The sequence below is a fragment of the Geotrypetes seraphini genome, chromosome 2, assembly GCF_902459505.1.
Source record: "Geotrypetes seraphini chromosome 2, aGeoSer1.1, whole genome shotgun sequence".
In the NCBI taxonomy this organism is placed as follows: Eukaryota; Metazoa; Chordata; class Amphibia; order Gymnophiona; family Dermophiidae; genus Geotrypetes; species Geotrypetes seraphini.
The window spans coordinates 43,248,197-43,274,176 of NC_047085.1; the positions used below are offsets into that span (position 1 = coordinate 43,248,197).

At 42.7% G+C, this 25,980-nt stretch overlaps 1 protein-coding gene across 3 annotated transcripts in view; it reads left to right on the forward strand.

Annotated features, from left to right (window-relative positions):
- DERL1 (derlin 1) overlaps positions 1 to 25,650 on the forward strand; it is a 52,600-nt gene extending 26,950 nt beyond the window's left edge. For all 3 annotated transcript variants that reach the window (XM_033933342.1, XM_033933344.1, XM_033933343.1), the window contains exons 6-8: positions 10,561 to 10,613; positions 18,157 to 18,267; positions 24,730 to 25,650. In XM_033933342.1, coding sequence (XP_033789233.1) covers positions 10,561 to 10,613; positions 18,157 to 18,267; positions 24,730 to 24,874 — 309 coding nt within the window. In that variant the 3' untranslated portion in view covers positions 24,875 to 25,650. The remainder of the gene's footprint in view (positions 1 to 10,560; positions 10,614 to 18,156; positions 18,268 to 24,729) is intronic.
- Positions 25,651 to 25,980: the final 330 nt, after the last annotated feature.

Sequence of the window (25,980 nt, forward strand, 5' to 3'; positions counted from 1 at the left end):
CTTTTTCTTAGAGGAATTTTTTTTTTCCGAAGAACCAAAGGCCCAAGTGGCCTTTGGGCCACTTTGTGACTTCTTTCACACTGATGGAATCAAGCTTTTTTCAGATTTGGTGTTACTTGACCTTCCTGGACCATGATTTCTTCGATCTCACGTCAACGGTCTTTCCGTCCATGTTAAAGCCTTTACTAGGGGCTTTAAGCAATGTGCATGGTGCAACAGGGCCATTTCAGTCACTTATCCACTTAATTGGTGTGTTCAGTGTCTGGGTCCTGATCACCATGTAGACAGTTTTCTGCACTTCTCCAAAAATCAAAAATGGTCACTAAAGGCTAGGCAGCTCCACTACATCCAACATGCAGGCACCATATTTGGCATCAAAAGCCAGTGCCAGTCAATGCCTTGACTGATGTTAGCTTTATCACCAAACAGCCATCAGGTGATTCCAGCATAGACATGATTCCCCCTCTAAAAGATAACTTGTGATGAACACCAGAAAATAGAAACTTATAACTACTTATCTTCTGGATATTCAACCAGTGTTTATTGTGTGCTCAGAACTCTTTACCATTGAGACCGTGAATGTAGGTTTGACCCACTCAAAGTATCTCATTGCTCAATCATTGCACTTGCACTAGTAATGCAAAACAATGTGCTTTTATATGCTGTGGTGATATTTAAAATATATTAAGTGACACTTAGGTGAATCTTCGGGGTCCTGACGCATTTTGCAGAAATGCTGCTTCAGAGAACCGTCTTGTGAATAAGGCCAGTCATCTTTTGGCCCTGACAGTCTCTCTAAATACAACAAATTACCCAGGTAAAATAAATGACATCTTGACTGACAACTCAAGGCATATGAATGGATATTACTTGCTTGCCCGTTTAGGGTAACAGTTCAAAGACACCGCTCATCTGGCTCCTCCTGTATTTACTACGTGAAACGGTGACATCATCTTTTGAAAAGCCAAATGAAGGAGTGGCGTGCAGATGGGAAAATACAACTGGTAAAAGACATGTGGGAAAGTGGATGTCGGTGGAGAAACCACTCAAACTCCATGTTGAGCCCCTGCAATGTTGCAGTCTCTCATCTATAGATCCATTCTTGCTCCTTTTGCCATAAATGAACTGACAGATATCCTCCCCACAGCAGATGGATATTTTGTAAAACTAAGTATCTAAGTATATATTGTGATGGTGTGACATCCAATGCTGAACAAGGGGTGCTTCCACATCAGCTCAGCAAATTTTGCTTAGATGTTCCATAATATGTGTGTGTACTTGCCCTGGTGGTATGTCCAAAGTAAAACAAACGACATGGACATTCTATTAAATAAATTACCCCCGAGGTGTCACAATCAGTATGTGTTCGCAATATATGACGGTAAGTCAAACATGGATGTTTTGTGAAATTTCAGGAACATCATAGTAACATAGTAGATGATGGCACATAAAGACCCGAATGGTCCATCCAGTCTGCCCAACCTGATTCAATTTAATTTTTTTTAATTTTTTCTTCTTAGCTATTTCTGGGCAAGAATCCAAAGCTCTACCCGGTACTGTGCTTGGGTTCCAACTACCGAAATCTCCATTAAAACCTACTCCAGCCCATCTAAACCCTCCCAGCCATTGAAGCCCTCTCCAGCCCATCCTCCCCCAAACAGCCATATACAGACACAGACCATGCAAGTCTGCCCAGTACTGGCCTTAGTTCAATATTTAATATTATTTTCTGAATCTAGATCCTCTGTGTTCATCCCACGCTTCTTTGAACTTGGTCACCGTTTTCCTCTCCACCACCTCTCTCGGGAGTGCATTCCAGGCATCCACCACCCTATCCGTAAAGTAGAATTTCCTAACATTGCCCCTGAATCTACCACCCCTCAACCTCAAATTATGTCCTCTGGTTTTACCATTTTCCTTTCTCTTGAAAAGATTTTGTTCTACGTTAATACCTTTCAAGTATTTGAACGTCTGAATCATATCTTCCCTGTCCCTCCTTTCCTCTAGGGTATACATATTCAGGGCTTCCAGTCTCTCCTCATACGTCTTCTGGCGCAAGCCTCCTATCATTTTTGTCGCCCTCCTCTGGACTGCTTCAAGTCTTCCTACGTCCTTCGCCAGATACGGTCTCCAAAACTGAACACAATACTCCAAGTGGGGCCTTACCAATGACCTGTACAGGGGCATCAACACCTTCTTCCTTCTACTGGCTATGCCTCTCTTTATACAGCCCAGCATCCTCCTGGCAGCAGCCACCGCCTTGTCACACTGTTTTTTCGCCTTTAGATTTTCGGACATTATCACCCCAAGGTCCCTCTCCCCGTCCGTGCATATCAGCTTCTCACCTCCCAGCATAATATGGTTCCTTCCAATTATTAATCCTCAAATGCATTACTCTGCGTTTCTTTGCATTGAATTTTAATTGCCAGGCATTAGACCATTCCTCTAACTTTTTTGCAGATCCTTTTTTCATATTTTCCATTCCCTCTTCGGTGTCTACTCTGTTACAAATCTTGGTATCATCCGCAAAAAGGCACACTTTTCCTTCTAATCCTTCAGCAATGTCACTCACAAACATATTAGAAACATAGAAACAGACGGCAGATAAGGGCCACGGCCCATCCAGTCTGCCCACACCAATAACCCTCCCCTACCTTTCTCTGTGAAGAGATCCCACTAACGATTCCATTTTGTTTTAAAATCAGGCACGCTGCTGGCCTCAATTACCTGTAGTGGAAGACTATTGCAGCGATCAACCACCCTTTCGGTGAAGAAGTATTTCCTGGTGTCACCGTGTAGTTTCCTGCCCCTGATTTTCCACAGAGGCCGTCTTGTTGCCATGGGACCTTTGAAAAAGAAGATATCTTCTTCCACCTCGATACAGCCTGTGAGATATTTGAACGTCTCGATCATATCTCCCCTCTCTCTGCGTTCCTCGAGTGAGTATAGCTGCAATTTATCCAGCCGTTCCTCATACGGGAGATCCTTGAGTCCCGAGACCATCCGGGTGGCCATTCGATGGACCAATTCAAGTCTCAGCACATCTTTGCGGTAATGCGGCCTCCAGAATTGTACACAGTATTCCAGATGGGGTTTCACCATGGATCTATACAATGGCATAATGACTTCGGGCTTACGGCTGACGAAACTCCTACGTATACAACCTATGATTTGTCTAGCCTTAGATGAAGCTTTCTCCACTTGCTTGGCAGTCTTCATGTCCTCACTGATGATCACCCCTAAGTCTCGTTCTGCTACAGTCCTCGCTAGGATCTCACCATTAAGGGTGTAAGTCTTGCATGGATTTTGGCTGCCAAGGTGCATGACTTTACATTTTTTGGCATTGAAACTTAGCTGCCATGTCCTGGACCAGCACTCCAGTAGGAGTAGATCGTTCACCATATTGTCAGGCATTGAGTTTTTGTCAGGCACTGTGCTTTTGTCTGTTGTGTTCTTGCCTACTACATTGCATAGTTTGGCGTCATCAGCGAATAGTGTTATTTTACCTCGAAGCCCCTCAGCCAAGTCCCTTATGAAGATGTTGAACAGGATCGGGCCCAAGACTGAGCCCTTAGGCACTCCACTGATCACCTCCTTCATTTTGGAGGGGGTGCCGTTCACCACCACCCTTTGAAGCCTACCTCCAACCAGTCCCCACCATGCTGTCAATGTGTCTCCCAATCCTATAGAACTCATCTTGCTCAACAACCTGCGGTGTGGTATGCTATCGAATGCTTTGCTGAAGTCCAAGTATACGATGTCCAGGGACTCCCCAACATTCAGCTTCCCTGTCACCCAATCAAAGAAGCTGATTAGGTTGGATTGGCAGGACCTCCCCTTTGTAAATCCATGTTGATGGGGATCTCATAGATTCTCCTCGTTCAGGATCGTATCCAATTGGCGTTTGATTAGAGTTTCCATTAGCTTGCTCACTATTGATGTGAGACTCACCGGCTTGTAGTTCGCAGCCTCTGTCCTGCGTCCTGCATCGGCCCCAGCACCAAATCCTGAGGGATTCCACTACTACCTTTCCTTCCTCCAAGCGACTTCCATTAGTCACCACCCTCTGGTGCCTGTCCGACAGCCAGTTTCTAACCCAGTTCACCACTTTGAGGCCTAACTTCAGCCCTTCAGGTTTGTTCAACAGCCTCCTATGAGGAACCGTATCAAAGGCTTTGCTGAATTCTAAGTAAATTACATCTAGCATATGTCCTCGATCCAGCTCTCTGGTCACCCAATCAAAAAATTCAATCAGGTTCGTTTAGCACGATTTACCTTTTGTAAAGCCATGTTGCCTCGGATCCTGTAACCCATTAGATTCAAGGAAGTACACTATACTTTCATTCAGTAACACTTCCATTATCTTTCCAACAACTGAAGTGAGGCTCTCCAGTCTGTAGTTTCCTGCTTCATCCCTGTGAACACTTTCGTGAATAGGGACCACATCCGCTCTCCTCCAATTCCCAGGAACCACTCCTGTCTCCAGAGATTTGTTGAACAAGTCTTTAATAGGACTCGCCAGAACCTCTCTGAGCTCCCTTAGAATCCTGGGATGGATCCCGTCTGGTCCCATCGCTTTGTCCACCTTCAGTTTTTCAAGTTGCTCATAAACACTCTCCTCCGTGAATGGCGCAGAATCTACTCAATTTTCTCGTGTAACTTTGCCAGACAATCTCGGTCCTTCTCCAGGATTTTCTTCTATGAACACAGAACAGAAGTATTTCTTTAGCACATTTGCTTTTTCCTCATCACTCTCCACATATCAGTTCCCAGCATCTTTTAGTTTAGCAATTCCATTTTTCATCTTCCTCCTTTCACTAATATATCTGAAAAAATTTTGTCTCCCTTAGCCATTTGTTCTTCCGCCTGTGCTTTTGCCAGACATATCTCTCTCTTGGCTTCTTTCAGTTTCACCCTGTAGTCCTTTGTGCGCTCCTCTTCTTGGTGGTTTTTATATTTCACGAATGCCAACTCTTTCGCCTTTATTTTCTCCGCCACTAGTTTGGAGAACCATATCGGCTTCCTATTTCTTTTGTTTTTATTTATTTTCCTCACATAAAGGTCCGTAGCCATTTTTATCGCTCCTTTCAGCTTAGACCACTGTCTTTTCACTTCTCTTATGTCTTCCCATTTTAACAACTCTTTCTTCAGGTACTCTCCCATTGCATTAAAGTCCGTACGTTTGAAATCTAGGACTTTAAGTGTCATGCGGCCACTCTCCACTTTAGCCGTTATATCAGACCAAACCGTTTCATGATCGCTAATTCCCAGGTGAGCACCCACTCGAACATTAGAGATACTCTCTCCATTTGTGAGGACCAGATCCAATATCGCTTTTTCCCTCATGGGTTTCATCACCATTTGTCTGAGCAGAGCCTCTTGAAAGGCATCCACAATCTCCCTACTTCTTTCCAATTCCGCAGACGGAACATTCCAGTCCGCATCTAGCAGGTTGAAATCTCCCAACTGCAGAACCTCCTCTTTCCTTCCAAACTTTTGGATATCCACAATCGGATCCTTATCAATTTGCTGCGATTGAGTCTGCGGTCTGTAGACTACACCCACGTAGATAGAAGTTCCATCTTCTCTTTTCAGAGCGATCCATATCGCTCCTTCCTTTCCCCAGGTCCCTTGCATTTCGGTCACTTGGATATTGATCTTTACATAGAGAGCTACTCCCCCACCTTTTTGACCATCTCTGTCCTTCCTATAAAGATTATATCCCGGTATGTTTGCATCCCATACATGTGATTCACTGAACCATGTCTCTGTGATAGCGACAATATCTAGATCTGCCTCTAACATCAGGGCTTGCAGATCATGAACTTTGTTGCTTAGACTGCGAGCATTTGTGGTCATCACTTTCCAGCTATTTTTCAGCGGTAATCTCCTTTTTGATATAGATTTTTGTTTCATTTCACTTTCCATTGCAATGCTAAGAAATGAATTGCTGATATTGTTTATGTTGCAATCTTTACTATTATCAGATCTTTTCTTTTGCCGGGGGTGGTCTCTATAATTGTCCTTCATACATACACCACCCCACCTTCTAGTTTAAATACCTTGAAACATATTGTCTAAATTTCTCTGCAAGGTTTCTTTTTCCTGCTGTAGTAATATGCCCATCATTGCAATATTGCTTCTTGTCCTTCCATGTATTTCCCCATCCTCCTATGTACCTGAAGCCTTCTTGATGACATCAGGCTTTGAGCCATCTATTAAAGTCCTCTGTGTTTTTCACTCTTTGCTCTCCCTTTCCATATGCAGGCAGTATTTCAGAAAAAGCTAAAGTCTTTACAAAAGGTTTCAAACCCTTACCAAGCTCCCGAAAAACTTTCTGTGCTGCAAGTGTGGAGTTGTTGGCCAGGTCATTTGTTCCCAGATGGATAACAACATCAGTGTTAAAATCCTTAGTTTCTTCCTTAATTATAGTCAGTATTTGCCAGCAACTCCTGGTAGCTGAGGATCCTGGAAGACATTTCACTCTTTTGGTCTCCTCGCCTTGTGTTTCAAGGTTAATGCTTCTGATGATGGAATCCCCCAACAGTAATAGTTTTCTGTTTTTGGCTTTTTTATTTGTGCTTAGGGTGCGCCTGTTCTCTTGAGTTACCTTCATTGGTTCCAGTCCCACCTCCCTTATGTTTTCTTGAGTATTGCAGTGCACTAGTGGAGCGAAGGAATTCTGTAGAGGTAATATTAGTGAAGGTGGATGTTTCTGTGTTGCATCTCGCAGTCTTCCTGAGCCTACTGTGACCCATTTATTCCTGGGCTGTTTTATTCTTTGAGGTAGAGGTGGTAAAACGTGTTAGTAAGTAAGTAAAGCAATATGAGATTGATTTTCTTAGGTTTTTGAACAAGTTTAGTTTGTTTTACATTGCAAGAGAGGTATTGTAAGCATGTCACGGCCAAAAAGTCTAAACATAAGTTTTATCTGTTTTTTGTTATTGTTTGTTTTTTTAGTTGCCCCCTTCTTGATGACACCTTGAGCGAAACTCGAGTTGAAGGGAGGCCAGTAGATTAAAGAATGCGGGGTTACACAAGGCACAGCACTTGGTTTAGATATACTTAATTTGTCCAGCATAATCATTGGTGTCCTGCCTCCAGCAAGTTTATATTGCTCTCAGCAAGTTTACACTGTTCTCAGATAAGTATTTTTTACTTATTTGATATATTTTTTCTAAAGTAAGAATATGTGATCAAACAAGGGGATGGCAAAAGGGACTTTGAAGTGCTATGATGGTCCCTTTCTTACAACCATTGCTGGCATTTTTATGACACTAATTGGTTGGTGACTGAGCACTATTTACAATTATACACTGGTATATTTTTTGACACGTATGAAGCTAAGCATTTATGATGTTACAATATAGAAGAAAATAACTTGTGGACCCTTATTACATAAGAAAGCAGGGTTCTTCTGATTGTAAGATGGGGTTATACCTGACATGGGCAAACTATGGTCCATGGGCCATATCCATTTAACTTTTTTATCTGGCCCGCTGAATTTGTCAGGCCGACACAGCGGGTACAGGGTCACCAGCCACAGCGGCTCACACCTGACATGCTTCAGTGGGTTGGCATGCCAATGGCCCCTCATGCTGAGAACAAGGGGACCTACTGCCGAAAGGAACGGTGCTGGAAACAGCGTGTGGCTGGGCTGATCCACCGAGAGGGAGGAGGGCAACGCTGGGGGCAGGGCGTGTGGCGCACTCTGAGCCCCACCACTTTGAACTACAATTTCCAGCGACGGCTCCAATCACATGGGAAATCTGGCAGTGTGGCTCTCTGGGTTTTCAGGGGAAATTTTGGGTTGGGTTACGCCTGTTAGGCGCTGTGATAGCAGCTATGGAGAAGGAGGAGGCCGGAGCCGAGATGGAGGTGCTGTTTGTCTGCGTGAGTACTGGAAAACTGCCTGTTTGCCCGGTTCCCTGCATCCTTTGCCGTCACAGTTGCTCCTTCACCTTCCCTGTGGTTTTCCTTTTTTTTTAATTGCTAGTGTTCTAAGCTAGTGAAAGCTGTGCGAGTTTGGTGGTTGTGGCTGGGATTTAGAAGAGCCCCCTCTCCTCCACCTTTTTTCCCCTTTCATTTTCTTTGAAGACACCCCCCCACACACACACACCCCTGCTCTTGGTCCAGCCCCTCTGTCAAATTTTAGAATCCATTGTGGCTCAAGAGTCAAAAAGTTTGCCCACCCCTGGGTTATACCCTTCTCTTACAGAACACACTTCCAAACCATTCTCCAAGAAGGTCTGTTTTCGATTTCCAGTGAATGAACTCATAGTGAACTTCAAGCACTTGTGTCAGACCCACCTTATACAAGATTCTACCATGATAGGGTAGTTCTTCGCACTCATCCAAAGTTCCTCCTGAAGATCATCTCGGACTTTCATCTGAACCAATCAATAGTTCTTCTTGTCTTCTTTCCAATACTGCGTTCTACACATTGCATTGTAGATGTACTCTTGCTTATTACTTGGATCGCAGAAAACCTCACAGAAAATCCATTCGGCTGTTCTTGTTTGTTGATCCTAACATACTTGGGAGTTCCTGTCACCAAAATAACCATTTCTACCTGGCTTGCTGACTGTATTTCTTTCTGTTATGCTCTGGCTGGGCTGACACTAGAAGGTCATGTCGCAGCACATAAAGTTAGGGTAATAGCAACTTTTGTAGTTCATTTCTATTACACTCCCATTGAGGACATCTGTAAAGCAGCCACTTGGGCCTCAGTTCTTACTTTCATATCCCACTGTTGCTTAGAGAATCATTCCAGATGAGATAGTCAATTCAGCCAAGCAGTTTTGCAAAAATTATTCTGTATGTGAAGCCAACTTCCCTCCTCCTGTATTTTAATTTCAGTTAGGGAGACCCACATGTGAGAATATATTGCCTGTTTATCCTGGGATAAAGCACAGTTATTTACCTGTAACAGTTGTTATCCAGGGACAGGAGGCAGATATTTTACAACTCCCATCTTCCCTAGTTGGCTTCTTAGCTTTTTCACTGAACTGATGGTCCCAGGAGCCAACGACGGGTGGGAAGGCACCGGTGTATGCAAGGTACGGGCAGTCTCAAGACTTAAAGTGTACTGTCACTTTAAAATATTTTTTTAGCACTGTGCATATGACATCACCCACGTGTAAGAAGATCTGCCTGCTTTCCCTGGATAACACCTGTTACAATAAGCGTGGTTTTCTTTAGACTCTTTGTCTAAACCAGTGCCTGGAACAGTGTTTTTCAATTCAGACTGTGAGGTTTTCAGGATATCCACAATGAATATGTATGAGAGAAATTTGTGTTCTAAGAAGACAATTCATGCAAATTTCTTGTGCATATTCATTATAGATGTCCTGAAAACCTCAACTGGCCATGTGGTTCCTGAGGACTGGGTTGAAAACTGCTGACCTGGTTCAGCTTAGGGCAGTGGTATTCCACTACCAGTCCTCAGGTTTTCAGCATATGCTTAATGAGACGGATGTGCTTGCATTCTCCTTCTATTGTAGGCAAATCTTTCATGAATACGTATTACGGATATGCTGAAAACCTAACCTGTAGTGCTGCCCAATTTGCTGATTCAAACTGATTCACTTTGGTGAATCAATTCAAATTGATTTGTTGTCCGAGAAAATATGACTCACCGATTTCAGTGACCGACACCCTAAGGTGAGACCTGACATACCTCTGAGGCCTCCTAATGCAGCGACAGCACTCTGAACAGGCTGCTTCATGGCCTGCTCCCCTGCTATGTCATTGGGCCATCATCCCTGACCCCCCTGTTAGAGAGAGCAAACCCTTCTGTGCCAAACACACCCTCCATCACCACCAAAAGACCCTTCCTGGGCCTACCTCTAAATGTCCTGATGTCTAGTGGTCTCTCCCAGGCAGGAGTGATCCCTAGTTATTTTTGCCTCTACTGGTTCCTCAGTCAAAATAGCTGACAAGACTTCCAGAAGCCTCAGGGACTGCCGTGGCAGTTTTGAAATTGGGGATTGTTTCTGCTAATGGGCATGGGCATGTTCTGGCATGGGTAGGGGTGATTGGAACAATCTCAAAATGACTTCTGGGCAGTCTCGGCAACTCTTTTGATTGGTAGCAGAGCCCCAGTTTTTCTATGGTATGGTGTGCTTTAGTCCCATATATCTTAACAGAACCAGATTGATCCATTGATTCTGCCTGGCTGATTTTTTTTTTAACTTGGACTAGCTAACCATATCAATTATTGTAAGTAAACCAACACCTATATCCTCCTCCATATTCATCCTTTCCACTGATAGACCACTTCAGGTACTGTCATCTTCCTCTGATTCTTAAAGATTAACACTTTATCCAATACCATGTGTGAATAGTGAAAAGTTGTTATCTTTTTTCCAGAAAAGTCTCAATCTTTTTTGGTTCTAACCATAGTCATATAATCCATGTGTGTGATTTCTGAATCATTGTCTTCAGAGAATACCTATAAAAAATAGAATTGTTTACCTTTACATTTTGGTACAAGGGTGAGATACATTGATAACATAAACCGGATAATCAGATTTTAACATTTTCTGCATTTTCTGTTAGGCTTGTTATCTACCTTGGGTCATTCTTGGATTCAACTTCATTATTGGTGGTGTGTAAGTATTTGTCATTGATTACAATTCTATATGGGAATAATTAGTCCCTATTCAGACACCATATACTGCAACAAGAGCACTTAGATCCACCCAACAGTATCTCCTTTCTATTCCCTCCATGCGCCAAATAGTTTTACAGGTGGTGCCATATACTATTTTTTCAGTGGTAGCACCTACATTGTGGAACTCTCTCACTGTTAACCTCAGACAAGAACATTGTGTCTCAGTTTAAATCAGGTCTCAAAACCTTCCTATTCAGAGATGCTTTTGATACCTAGATCTTGACATTTACACTCAAACTTAATTGATAGGACTTTTTTTTCCTCTTCTCCTCTTCCGTTCTACTTTTTCATCCTTTCCCACCCTCTTAGTTTGTCCCTTCCCTTCTCAGTTTATTTTAATGATGTATCCTCTAATCGTTTTTCTCTTTTGTGTCCAGTATGTCTATTAATAGTGTCTAATTATCCTTGTAAGTCTACCCTAATTTTATGTTTTTGTAAAATTTGGTTGGAAACCGTTTATGATTTAATAAGTGGTATATCAAATATAATAAACTTGAATGAAATGTGGACTTGCCTGCAGGAGTGCAATTTCTTCAGACGTTCGTGTTCTTTTCAAAAAGTTTTAACTAAGAAATATCTAAAACCACTACCTAAAAAATTTAGATTTTGGGTGACATCATCTGATGGAGGCTTGCACGGATGCTAACCACTATTCTAGAAATTACTGAATCCTTTAGCAGTGCCAAATCATGCATATGTGGGTGCCTTCCCTACATGATTGCATCGGACTAGCAGTCTTTGATCTACTCTGCCAAAGAGAACTCGTGTTTTTGCCAGCTCTCCTCAGTGCAAGTTTCTTCCCTCATGGGCTTTTTCTTATTGTTTTGATTATTTTTCATTATTTTATAATCCCCTTTAGCCGTTCAGGTTTTTTTCAGTCTGCATAAGTTTGCTTCATCTTCCTTCTTAGGCCTGAAAGTCTGGTAAGGGGTTAATTTTTTCATTTAAAAAAAAGAGGTTATAAAAAACTGTTTGATTTTGCCTCGTCTATTTTTGCTCTGATGTCCCTTAAAGCTCCCAGTAGTTTTAAGAAGTGTTCTTGATGTGGCAAGGTCATCTTTGTGACTCTTACAGTTGGTACTTGCTATGTCTAGGACCTGAAAACAATGCCTCTAACTGTTCTAAAATGCAGAAAAGAACTCAAAAGAATTGTGAGGCCCAGTTTGAGAAACTTTTTGATTCTTATAAGTCTGGTCCATCAATATTGGCATCGGTCCTCATGGCTGGTGGAGGTGAACCAACATCAAAGAGGTCTTCATCTGCCTTGGCATCAGGTACTGACAGGTGGCCCTGTTGAACTAGGCATCAGCGGACCTAATACCCGGGACACAACAGGATTTGACGATGGCACCGAAGGATCTCAATATCACGCATTGAGTGAAGGTGAAGGAATACATATCAGACTCTCTTAAAGCGTGGTGCCAGGAGCTCCAGTACATCAGCTCTGCTGGTTCCCAAGAAGCATTGGTGCTGAGGATTGCTCCCCTTTTGTGGAGTCAGTGCCAATACCCTAGTCTCCTCTTCCGCATACAGTCCTACCAGCTGTACATGCACATCTTTATGTGGAACTTGGTATACAGTGTAGTGGAGTTTGCAGACACTCATCTCCAGAGAAGGCTGCAGAACTTAGCTGGTAGCCAACCAGAAGGGGTATTGAAAGCACCAAGTCTGGTTAGCCTGTGATGCTTTTGATGTAGTAGTGTCCAGAGTCCCTCCGCCTTGGGAATTGGCATGTGTGGAGTGGACTTGCCTGGCTATGTGTTTGGCCTAGAATCAGTGGCTCAGGAGAAACTGGCAGACTTCCCTTACTGAGCTGATAACCTTTTTGGGGACAAAGTGGAAGAGGTCGCTGACCTCTTCAAGAAGAGAAGCGATACCATGAAATCTCTCTCCCCCCAGCCCACGCCTTCTGTGGCCTTCACATCTTGGAGATTCTTGGCTGCCAGAGGAGATCCTACTTTTCTCAAAGACATGGGTATTCTCCTCTTGCCCCTTCTAGCTAGCTCCCCAGTTTAAGCAGGGGATAAGCTTTTGACTGGCACCATGAGAGCATAGATACAGTAAAAGTGACTCTCCTAGATGGCCTGCTGATAAGAGACAAACTTACAGAATTTTGCAGAATTTGTTAATTTTATGCACAGAATTTTGAATTTTTTTTGCACAGAATTATACCAGGAGTAATGTATTCACTCTTAAGTTCAACACTAAGTAAGCACATTGAAGTTTCTGTAACCCTTCTCAAAAATACTCTGATGTCTGGTCCCAGAAATACTGCTCCGCTGCTGCAATCACCTTCAAATCACTCAAAATTGTCACCTTTACTCCCGTATCGCCGTCGAGTGTGCCGATCCCGCTGGAAACTGAAGATTTTACTGATAAATCAGATATTATGGCGGAACTCTTTAAAATCAAACTAATGTTAACTGACAATGCCAGTAAACTCTCAGAAGTCAAGGATGAACTGCTCAGTCTAAAGCAAGAGATCCAGACTGACAGGCAAAGGATGTCTGTAATTGAAGAGAGAATCGAGCAGCTGGAAACTAATACACAAAAGTGTGAAGAGGAAAGGAAAGATGTAGCAGCCTTAAAAAATCACCTGGTAGATTTGGAAAACCGGGGAAAGAGAAAGAACATTAGAGTGCTTGGTTTAGCTGAAAATCTTGAAGGGGGAGATGCCATTCAGTTTTTAGAGAACCTTTTACCTAAACTGTTACAGCTAAATTCTAAGTGGCCGTTAGAAATAGAACGTGCACACAGAATCCCCACAAGAAAACCAGTAAACCAGGAAGGCCCTAGACCCTTGATTTTTAAAGTATTAAGGTACCAGCAAGCTTTAGAAATCTTAAAAGTGGCAAAAGCAAATAAAAACTTAAATTATAAAGGGTCTGAATTGATGTTGGTTCCAGATTTTGCTAAATACACTGCAAATATAAGGAAACAATTTCTCACATTCAGGCAGCAATTAAAAGAAAAATGCTTGAGTACCTGATTATAAAACCGCTTAGATAACCTTGATAGGCGGTATATAAAATCCTAATAAACTTGAAACTTGAACTTGAAACTTGAATACATGTATGGCTTGTACTATCCGTCGACAATGAGAGTGTCCACTGGGAATAAATCCATGTATTTTCAAGATCCTGCAAAACTGAAAGAATTTTTGACACAAGAGGAACCAATGTCTACATGAAAAAACAGAGTAAAAGGGAAGTTTCATCTGAAGAAAGAAGAATGGAAGATAAAATGAAAAAGAAGAAGATGGTTAAGAATGTGAATTAAGAAATTGATGCTCAACTTTTTTTAAATAAGTAGATATGCATGTAATCTATAATAATAAAATGCTAAGCGCGCATGCGCACTCTTAATGCCGTGTTGCCTGATCTGTAGTTGCGTGGCTGGCAGAATGCGCATGCGCGCTTACCACGCATCTCTCTGTCTCGCAGCGGGCTTGCCGGCTCCGGCCAGACAAAGTTCACTTTTTTGTTCAAAGCCCCCGCCACGGCTCCTCTTTCGAACCTCACCAGAGTCAGAGAAGACTTCCGACTCTGGCGGGGATCGAGAGAGGAGACGCAGTGTCGGCTTTGAACTAAAAAATGAACTTTGTCTGGCCGGAGCCGGCAAGCCCGCTGCGAGACAGAGACATGGCTCCCTTACTGCCCCCCTCTTCCCTTCCCGTGCTCCCGACTACAAACCTGCTGATTCCAGCAGCGTGTGCAGCACTCTCTCCGTGAACTCGCAGGCCTTGAGCATGTGCAGATGCTCAAGGCCCAGCAAGAAGAGGAGGCCGATCTTCGGGCACCGGCACCAACGCACAGGACATGCTGGTGCCGGTGCCGATGACAGTAAGCAGTGGCGGGGGGGGGGGGATGACGGATTGCAGGGGGGGCCTTCGGGGGGAGCAATGCCGGTTCTCATGGGGGTGGGAACGTATCAAAGCGAGTTTCCATTATTTCCTAGGGGGAAACTCGCTTTGATAAATGAGCATTTTGGATTACGAGCATGCTCCTGGAACGAATTATGCTCGTAATCCAAGGTACCACTGTATTTAATATTTTGGACCATGTGGTCAGTGCTTAGAGCCACAGCCTCAACACCCTGAGGTTGTGGGTTCAAATCCCACACTGCTCCTTGTGACCCCGGGCAAGTCACTTAATCCCCCATTGCCCCAGGTACATTAGATAAGAGTGTGAGCCTGCCAGGACAGATAGGGAAAAATACTTGAGTACCTGAATGTAAACCACTTAGACTATAAGTGGTATATAAATGCCTAAATAAAAATAATTATTAGGACTCATGTTGCCACATATCATCCCACTTCCCCTAGTCATTTGGTTGAGGATAGGCTAGGGTACGCTTTGATGACTGGGTGGTTTAGATGGGCAGGAGTGAGGTTTGACGGAGACTTCAGAAGATGGAACCTAAGCACAGTACTGGGCAGAGCTTTGGGTTCTGGCCCAGAAAAGGGAAAATTTAAATTAAATCAGTAATTTAATGAGGGTAAGGTTGGGCAAACTGGATGGACCATTTAGGTCTTTATGTGTGGAACACTGTAGCACATCCCTTTTTAAACTGTTTTTGCTGCATTACATGCACATTAAGTACATAACCCAGCTTAGTCAGCCTCTGTTAGATTCCCTCTTTATCCACTTTGACAAAAGCATACTTTGGAGTTTTTTCCCCCTAAATACAAGAGAGCCAATGCAGAAAGCCATGCAATAGGGCTCTGTGCTAATGCTCAGTGCTGTATTATTTTTGTTAGAAAAAATAAACAAAACAACAATTCAGTAAGCAAATAGTATGCAAAAAATGGGTGCAAACAAGATGGTGCACTATAAATATATTTATACAGATCTGTGCTCATGACAGCTGTATTTTGTGCACACAAAAAAATTGTCTGTACCCAGAGTTCTCATATATCGAGTGCATAAGATGGAATTTTGGTTTGCGTGCACAGATTTTGCAGTATTATTTGATTACTTGCCTCAACCAAATATATGTCAAAATGATACAATCAGTTTTTTTTACTCATATTTAAAATAGGTATATATGGGTTTTTGTTTTCCTTTGTACTCCTTTCTCATGCGCTCATCTCTCCAGTTGTCTCCAGGAGCTCCTCTGGGGTCAGGCACGCTCTGTTTAGGGTATCTTCCTTGGTGTGGGGTCCATAGAGTGTGCACAGTACCTCCTCCAGTTTGGAGCATTCCTCCCAGTTTATCTGTTTTTGTGCGGACTGTGGTGCGGGTCACCTTCCCTTCCGTTTGTATGCATCTCTCAGGGGAGTGCGTGTGCACCTGCACCAGTATATCCTCTCCAATTTGGCTGCATTGGCTGGTCCTCTCTTAATGCATCCTGTTGTGTCCCTTTTCTTCTAACACTAGGGGCTATGCGCCCCCAGTTTGTGCAATCCACTCTAGCCTGGAGCGAGTGTCCGCACTTTCATAATGGATTCCTGCGGTTGCTCATCTTGTGTCTGGAAGACAGTGAATCTTGGCCTGTCCTTTCATTCAGGGATTGTGGGCCATGGTTCTTGGTTTCTCTTCTTTCAGTGTGCCAATTTATGTCTCGCCCTAATTTTGGATTGCTTTGCTACATCCCACTCGTCTGGATTCATCTGCTGCTGATAACAAGGAAAGAAGCATTATGTATCATATCTGATAATGTTCATTCTTTTAGTCACAGCAGATGAATTCAGATCCCCGCCCTTTCTATTTCTTCATGTTGCGTTGTTTTTTCCCCATTGCTCCATAGAAAGTGATCTCAACTGTTGTGAGGCGGGAGTTCAGATCCAATATTCCTGTTCGGTTGATCCTTCTGCTTTGTCAAGAGCAGTGTGTTGCAAATTTTCCAGCCGGCAGCACATTAAATTCATTGCCCCAGCCGAAAGGCACCCGGAAGTCTACGCGAAGTCCGCGCATGCGCAGAGGCCCGTCTAGCCGCGACCCCACCAGTGGAGGAATCTGGGAGGTGTGGGGAGAGGAGGAGTCGCCCACACCGGCTGACTTCCTACAGGACATGCCTCTCACCGCGAGAGGCATGTCCTGTAGGCAGGCAGCTAGCGTAGGTGACTCTCCTCCTCGCCAGTGTGTTGCGGCACACCAGAAATCTCAGGAGGCACACAGTTTGCGATACACTGGTCAAGAGGAATACTGAATTACCAGTGAACAGACCATTGTATGTATGGCAGAGCTCAACTTTGTACTCTCTATCGCTACTGATACTCTACTTAGAAATGTTATTAAAAGAAGAAAAAACACAGGCTATAAGCTTTATTTTAATTCATCCTTAGCATACTAACTACTGTAAGTCTAACAGAATGAAATGCCATAGCTTTGGGTATATATAATTGAATGTACCCTCGTCAGCCACCCACTGCCAACTCCAACCATTTTATTTTCAAGGCACCCACCTCCTTCCCTCCCTCCCTTCAGCATGGCAAGAGGAGAAGCTGCATGGTGGACTGCTGCTTCCCCCTGCCGTCCTGGGCCTGGCTGTTCTAGGCACCTACCTCCTTCCCTCCCTCCCTCCAGCATGGCAAGAGGAGAAGCTGCATGGTGGATTGCTGCTTCCCCCTGCCATCCTGGGCTTGGCTGTTCTTTTGAGTTGCACAGATCTCAATACAGGTATGTGGCTCAAAGGAACAGCTTGGAAATTAGGCAGAAACAGCCTGATGTGTGGCTGTACTGGTCAACTGGTTTATTTTATTAAATAGAAAAATATGTTATTCTGCAAGTGACGTATGAGTAGCATGGTCACTAAATGAGGATTCCATGAGGATGGTAAATGAAAGGGGGGGGATTTGATGAAGAATATAAATGAAAATGTTTGGGCTGAGGTGACTGTTAATATGGTCTATTAACCTGAAATACCACTTTCCTACAAACAAAAATATAAAAAGGCAAAAAATGCCATTAAACAGGGGTGGGCAACTCTGGTCCTCTAGGGTCGGAATCCAGTCGGGTTTTCAGGATTTCCCCAATCAATATGCATGAGATCTACTTGCATGCACTGCTTTCAATGCATATTCATTGGGGAAATCCTGAAACCCCGACTGGATTCTGGCCCTCGAGTAAATAACTTGTAGAAATGCTTGGCAGTGAAAAGTAATGTACTAACTGTTAAAAGAATAAAAAACTAGAATGATGGAGTCTGTGAAGATCCAAATTGAAGACCACTACTCCATGCCATCTGTTTTTCTTATTAGTCCCACCCGCAGAAACCACTTTAGTTTTATGAGTTCTTACTAATCCTGGTGGTTATAGAACTGATCCGACAACATAGACTACCACAGAATGGATTTTTCAAGCATCTCCAGGGAGCCTCACATTTAGTATTCTTGAAGAACCACTTAGGTGTAAAATGTTTTCTTGAAACAAGAGCACTTTTTAATTTGAGTGGATTGAATTCCTATAATTGATTTGCTATCATAGTGGATATTAAATAAAGTGCAATGTTTTTAATAACAAGCATGCTTTTACTTACAGAATTATCAACGAACTGATAGGGAATTTGGTTGGTCATCTGTACTTCTTCTTAATGTTCAAATACCCATTAGACTTGGGAGGACGGAGTTTCTTACACACACCCGAGTTTCTGTAAGTGGTTTTTATTTTATGTTAGTATTGAAGGATTTACAAAATGCAGGCTGTGTTTATTATATCAAATATTAAATGCGGTCAATAATGCCACCTTTTTACAAACCAAGGGACCCGACACGGTCTGTGTTTCGGTAAACACGCCTTCCTCAGGGGTCCACGGTTAATAAGGTTTTAAGACAAACCGCAATTAAAATTGATGAACAAAAGCCTATGCAATCAATGAATGCAAGCCAACGGTTCTGACGCAAAATGGATACTGTTTTGCTCCAGTATCCATTTTGCGTTGGAACCGTCGTCTTGCGTTCATTGATTGCATAGGCTTTTGTTCATCAATTTTAATTGTGACTTGTCTTAAAACCTTATTAACCATGGACTCTTGAGGAAGGCGTGTTTACCGAAACACGGACCGTGTTGAGTCCCTTGGTTTGTAAAAAGGTGGTATTATTGACCGCATTTAATATTTGATATAATAAACACAGCCTGCATTTTGTACATACTGTCTGCAGTTTTTTCTTGTTTCATGTTTGCTGTTTTTGTACTGCAGTCTTCTTTGGATTTTTCTTCTGTTGTTTGCTCAGTATTGAAAGATTTAAAACTAACTTTTCAGAACCTTTTACTTATTTTATAAAATGCTAGCAAATTAGACAATAGATGCATTTGTAAAAATACTTGCCTGAAGACCACACTAACCTTGCTTTTAACCATTCATTTTCAGTAAAGCAGCAGACTCTTCTTGGAACTTTATAGTACTTTCGCTAAAAATAATTCTGCAGATCTTGGCTGAGCCCAAATTAACACCCTTGGTAGCTGCAGCATTCTGTTCTGTTCTTTCTCTTATTGGCTTTCAGGAGGCAGACTTATTGAGAAGAAATCTGACTGCTGAACTCAAATACACAAAATTTAAATATTCCTTTTCATTTTGTTAAACCATTCTTAATAGGTTATGCCACCCTCCCTTCAAATGGAGGCAGAGAAGCTAAACTTCTCAGTGACATCACCAGTATAAGGAGTGATAGAGCCTGAAACTCTCCTGTATTTTTCTGACTTCAGGAGATGGTGCATGCTGTAGTTCACTGCTTGAGTCCTTTTGATCCTTAACCCTTTCAGGACCATAAGGATCGTAGGCCAATTTTTGTGGTTTTGACGACATTTTTATGGTAAAAAGTGCTTGCAGATGCCAAAAAATTGATTTTTTTTGTGAAATATCATTATTTTTATTTAAAAAAATCACACTTCTGGCTTATGGACAGTGTGGCAAGTGAATCTTCTCGTCAATCTAGCAACGACGCTAATGAATGAATGTCGGAACCAGTTTGTTTACATAAAGGCAATATCATATGGAATCCGTACATATCAAATTTAGAACTGTAGACTATCCCAATCAAAATTTATAGGATTTTAAAGTTATGGGACAAATATGTCCCTTGGTCCTGAAAGGGTTAATAACTTGACAATCTTTGGACTTTTACCTGATTGAACTTGGAGAGGCCCTTTGCCCTCCATAGTCCTACACCTTGGCTTACAGACTTTGGCTCAGTGAGTTGGTCTGGTAGAGGTCCAACAGGGGCATGTAATTTTATAACTATTTTGAAACTTCCCCTTGGAGACCTCCTCTATCTTAATTTTTTTTAAATTTATTTAAAAGAAAATGAGAGGAAACGGGAAGAAGGTAGAAGTAAGAGTCTACTAAATAACAGGTTTTTTTTTTTAAAAAAAGGGCTGTTCAATTAACATGTTGATTGTCTAACTTGCGTTAAAAAAATTTTACGTGATTGACGCAAGCCTTGTGAGGGAGGTCGAGCATAACAGATCATGGGGGTTCCTGTGGGTGGGAAGTCTTTCCCTTCCCCCCCAGGGTCCAAAGGCACCCCACCTTATCTTTTAAAATTTAAGGGCATCCTCAGTGCAGCAGTAGTTTTCAAGCACTGCCCAGGCCTCCTCAGTGGTTTTTTGTTTTCTTTTTCCATCGTGGTCCACCTCCTCTATGACACAAGTTCCTTTATCTGGTTCAGTGGGCTGCGATGGAAGAACGCTGAGGAGGTCTGGGCAGAATTTGAGAACTACTGTCATGCTAGAGATGCCCTTAAATTTTAAAAGGTGAGGCGGGGGCCTTGAGACTGGGGGTGTGGGGGAAGAAGGGAAGGACTTCCCGCACATTGAGATCCCCTGGAGCTGTCCTATTTGACCTCCCATTAAACAGAAATGCTAGATGGTGGAGAGGAAGGGAAAGATGGCAGACCCAGGGATTGTGGGGAGGGTGTTTCAGAGTAGTAAATTTAGACATGCGAAAAGCATATGCAATTTTTTGTAATACCTGAACCTTAGATGGGGTCGACACGTGGCACCAAGATGTCGCCATATTCAGTTCATTAACACTGCTGGCACCCCAAAGCTTGCAGGCTGCAGCATGGAGAGACTGGACTGTGGACTGGAGCACCCTTGATGAGCAGCACCTAGAGCACCCCCCATATACCACTATAGTAGTAGTGCATCTGCAGTCACGTGAAGTCCCAAAAATATTGGGGGGTGTTCTAGCACCTACAGAGCTGGTGCCTGTGCTTCTGCTTCGTTACATTACATGTTGCCATGATACTGTACTCCACTTAACCATTTTCTTCTGCCCGTTTGTCTATCTTATTTAATGCAAAAAGTGCTTTCAGGTGACAGTTTCTTCAGTTGAGACTAAAGATCAGGGGTGCCCACACTTTTTGGGCTTGCGAGCTACTTTTAAAATGACCAAGTCAAAATGATCTACCAACAATAAAATTTAAAAAAACACAAAGCACACTGTACGCAGAGAAAATGTTAATTATCATTTATATTCCAGGGTTTTTTCCAAGAGGTCAAGGCAGATGACTTTATGCAATGTTACCTCAGTAACAACTATACAAAAATAGACAAATATACCCCCTCCCTTTTTACTAAACCACGATAGCGGTTTTTAGCGCTGGGAGCTGCGTTGAAAGCCCTGCACTTCTCTCGATGCTCATAGGCTTCCTGCGCTAAAAAACGCTATTGCGATGTAGTAAAAGGGAGCCATACTGCAAAATATAGACAACAGATATAAATTCTCAAAACAGACACATTTTGATCACTAAATTGAAAATAAAATCATTTTTCCTACCTTTGTTGTCTGGTGATTTCATGAGTCTCTGGTTGCATTTTATTCTTCTGACTGTGCATCCAATATTTCTTCCCTTCTTTCAGCCTGCTGTATGGTTCCAGACCTCATTCCCTCCGCCAACTTTTTCTTCCTCTCTCCCTGCCTCTCCCCTTTCTTTCTCCCTGCCCCCTTCTTTCTTTCTGTCTCCCTGCCCCTCTTTCTTTGTGTCTCCTTGCCTGCCCCCTTTCTTTCTTTGTCTTTCTTTCTCCCAGCCCGCCCCCAAGCCACCGCTGCCAAGTTCTGAGCTTTTCCTGCTTCCCAACGCCGTAAAGAGGAAGTAGAAACGCCGGGCTGACCAGCCTTCCCAACCTGTCAGTTCTAACGCCAGAGAGGAAGTTCCGGGCCAGCCAGGCAGTGATTGGCTGGCTCGGAACTTCCTCTCCAAAGTTAGAATTGACGTCGGGAAGGCTGGTTTGCCCGGCGCTTCTACGTCCTCTTCACGGAATTGGGAAGCAGGTAGAACATGAAGGCAACGCGAGTCTATCTCGGATGGGCTCCGTGATAGCCTCGTGTTGCCTTCGCGATATACTGGTCGATCGCGATTGACCTTTTAGGCACTCCTGCTCTAGGGTATACATATTCAGAGCTTCCAGTCTCTCCTCATATGTCTTGTGGCACAAACCTCCTACCATTTTTGTCGCCTTCCTCTGGATCGCTTCAAGTCTTTTTATGTCCTTCGCCAGATACGGTCTCCAAGTGGGGCCACCACAATACTCCAAGTGGGGCCTCACCATCGACCTGTACAGGGGCATCAACACCTTCTTTCTTCTACTGGTTACACCTCTCTCTATACAGCCTAGCATCCTTCTGGCAACAGTCACCGCCTTTTCACACTGTTTCTTCACCTTTAGATCTTCAGACACTATCACTCCAAGGTCCCTCCAAATCCGTGCATATCAGCCTCTCACCTCCTAGCACATATGGTTCCTTCCGATTTCTAATCCCCAAATGCATCACTCTGCACTTCTTTGCATTGAATTTTAGTTGCCAGATATTAGACCATTCTTCTAACTTTTGCAGATCCTTTTTCATGTTTTCCCTCCTCGGTATCTACTCTGTTACAAATCTTGGTATCATCTGCAAAAATGCAAACTTTTCCTTCTAACCTTTCGGCAATGTCGCTCACAAACTTATTGAACAGGACCGGCCCCAGCACCGAACTGTGTGGGACTCCACCACTCACCTTTCCTTCCTCCGAGCAAATTTCATTAACCACCACCCTCTGGCGTCTGTCCATCAACCAGTTTCTAATCCAGTTCACCACTTTGGGTCCTAACTTCAGCTCGTCAAGTTTGTTCAAGAGCCTTCTATGAAGAACCGTGTCAAAAGCTTTGCTGAAATCTAAGTAAATTACATCTAGCTATATGCCCTTGATCCAATTCTCCAGTCACTCAATCAAAGAATTCAATCAGATTCATCTGGCACGATTTACCTTTTGTAAAACCATGTTGCCTCAGATCCTGTAACCCATTTGATTCTAGGAATTTCACTATCCTTTCTTTCAGCAACGCTTCCATTATTTTTCCAATAACTAAAGTGAGGCTTACCGGCGACCACTTTTGTGAATAGGGACCACATCTGCTTTTCTCCAATCCCCAGGAACCACTCCTGTGTCCAAGGATTTGTTGAACAAATCTTTAATAGGATTTACTAGAACCTCTCTGAGCTCCCTTAATATACTGGAATGGATCCCATCTGGTCCCATCGCTTTGTCCACCTTCAATTTTTCAAGTTGTTCATTAACACTTTCTTCCGTGAACGATACGGTATCTACTTCATTCTTGTGTGTAACTTTGTCAGACAATCTTGGTCCTTCTCCAGGAGCTTCCTTTGTGAACACAGAATAGAAATATTTGTTTAAAGAACATAAGCAGTGCCTCTGCTGGGTCAGTCCAGAGGACCATCATGCCCAGCAGTTCACTCACGCGACGGCCTATCAGGTCCAGGACCTGTATAGTAATCCTCTATCTATACCCTTCTATCCCCTTTTTCTTCAGGAAATCATCTAATCCCTTCTTGAACCCCAATATCGTACTCTGTCCTATCACACCCTCTGGAAGCGCATTCCAGGTGTCCACCACCCTTCGGGTGAAGAAGAACTTCCTAGCATTGGTTCTGAAACTGTCCCCTCTTAATTTTGCAGAATGCCCTCTAGTTCTTGTAGTTTTCGAAAGTTTGAAGAATCTGTCCCTCTCCACTTTCTCTATGCCCTTTATGATCTTGTAAGTCTCTATCATGTCCCCTCTAAGCCTCCACTTTTCTAGGGAAAAGAGCCCCAGATTCTCTAATCTTTCAGCATATGAAAGGTTTTCCATACCTTTTATCAATCTCGTCGCTCTTTTCTGAACCCTCTTGAGTATCGCCATATCCTTCTTAAGGTACAGCGACCAATATTGGACGCAGTATTCCAGATGCGGCCACACCATCGCCCGATACAACTTCTTTCTGGCTGTAATACCTTTCTTGATAATACCTAGCATTCTATTCGCCTTCTTAGAGGTCGTTGCGCACTGTGCTGACGGCTTCATTGTGTTGTCCACTATTACCCCAAGTCCTTTTCTAGGGTACTTTCACCCATTACCAGCCCCCCATCATATAGCTGTACTTCAAGTTTCTGTTTCCTATATGCAAGACTTTACATTTCTCTACGTTAAACTTTATCTGCCATCTCGTCGCCCGTATTCCTCAACAATCTCATTTTTTGTATAGTTTTTAATTTCAGCGCATTTTCTGTTGCATCGCTATGAAGTGAATTGCTAATATTTCTGTTTTCATTGCTTTCTTTATTATCAAATCTTGTTTTTTGCTGGGGGTGGCCACCGGAAGTAACCTCAATACATATGCCACCCCCACCTTCTGGTTTAAATGCCTAGAAAACATATTGCCTGTATTTCTCAGCCAGGATTCTTTTTCCTGCCATGGTAAGGTGCAGCCTATCATTACAATACAGTCCCATTTATTTCATGCATATTATAGTTCTGCACCTGACTGGCTGGGGGTTTCTTAGGACAGCTTTACGAATTGCTACTCGACATTACCTGTTAGTCAGCAGTAGCACTCTTTCCTTCCTTCTGGCTCCACAACACTTACAAGCTGGATGAGTTTGGATATATGGTGATTTGGAACCCACATACTTAAAATGGCAAAATACAGTACTTTGGCCTAGGACTGGGGCTAGCATGTTATTGCACTGCAGTTATGCCTGTTGACAGTCCACTACCTGCCTTTATATCTAGAGCTAAAAGTTGAGCTAGATTTGATTTATGTACTTCTGTTTTTCTTGTCTTATACTCCAGATACCGTTTATTTCCCAGCAGAAGAGGAGGAGTATCAGGATTTGGTGTTCCACCACCAAGTATGAGGCGTGCAGCTGACGATCAGGACAGACCAGCTGGAGGAAGACATAATTGGGGTCAAGGCTTCAGGCTTGGTGATCAGTGACAGTTGTTATCCCACTCAGCCCCTCTCCTTGGTCCTCTTCTCTGCAGTCACTAATGGAAATGCCATTACTATTCTGTTGTAGGATGTACTATGGGACACTTCTATGTGTGCAATTGGATTTAATCCATCAAAAATTAACTTCTGATGTAACATGATACAATCTGAAAAGAAAACAAGATTGTACTGCAAGTACTTCTCAACACAATCCTGCTAGTATGAAGACTTTTTTTTGCATATATTTAGTTCTTTACATCCTTTTCAGCAGTATATTGATTTTACATTGTCTTGCTACACTTGGTGGATTTGAAGGGTACGCTGCTCTACAGGCCTGAGAATGCTCCCACATTTGCCAATTTGTTTTATGTATGATAATACATACTTTACATCCAGTTTCGGTGTAGTTTGACATCTTGGTGCAATACATGTAAACAAGTTGATTCTAGCAGTTGGCATTGTTTACCTTATGGTACATCTGAGTTTCCAAGTTTCTTTTTTTTAATTGTTAATAATCAGAAGGTGTATATTTTTAGAAGTTTGTTTTGCCTTTAGGTGATTTTTTTTTCTGTGATAAGTACATTTATGTCCTTTCAAGAAAGAGAACAAAGAACAAAATTGTCTTAGTTGAACTACTGATTTCCTCTCTTCTCCAGCTTTGCAGTGTTTAAAGCAAACTCTTGCAAATCTTAGAGTTCTTTTTAATCTTCCTTTCAAATCAAGTTGTAGAAATCATATGTTAATTATTAACATATAATAAACCACTTTCCCAATATCTTAAATGGGCAAAATATGGTGGCTTACTGTTGCTCCAGGGGGCAAAATCTGGTTTTGTTTCTAGTTTTTGCAAGTTCCGTATCAGATTTATTACACTACCACAAATGAGTACTGTGTTAAAATTTTTTGCATATTTCATTTTAAAAGCATAAAGGGAACTTTAAGCATTGCAGCAGCATTTTAACATATCGACTATGTTGAAAGGGTTCAGAGAAAGTTGTCTCCAAACTATAGCCTGTTTTGTTCATTTTTCTACTCATGGCTGAATCCAGTCCATAGAGGAAGTTTTTACATTGCTTTATACAGTATATGGAAGCAGCTCAGGCAGTATGGTT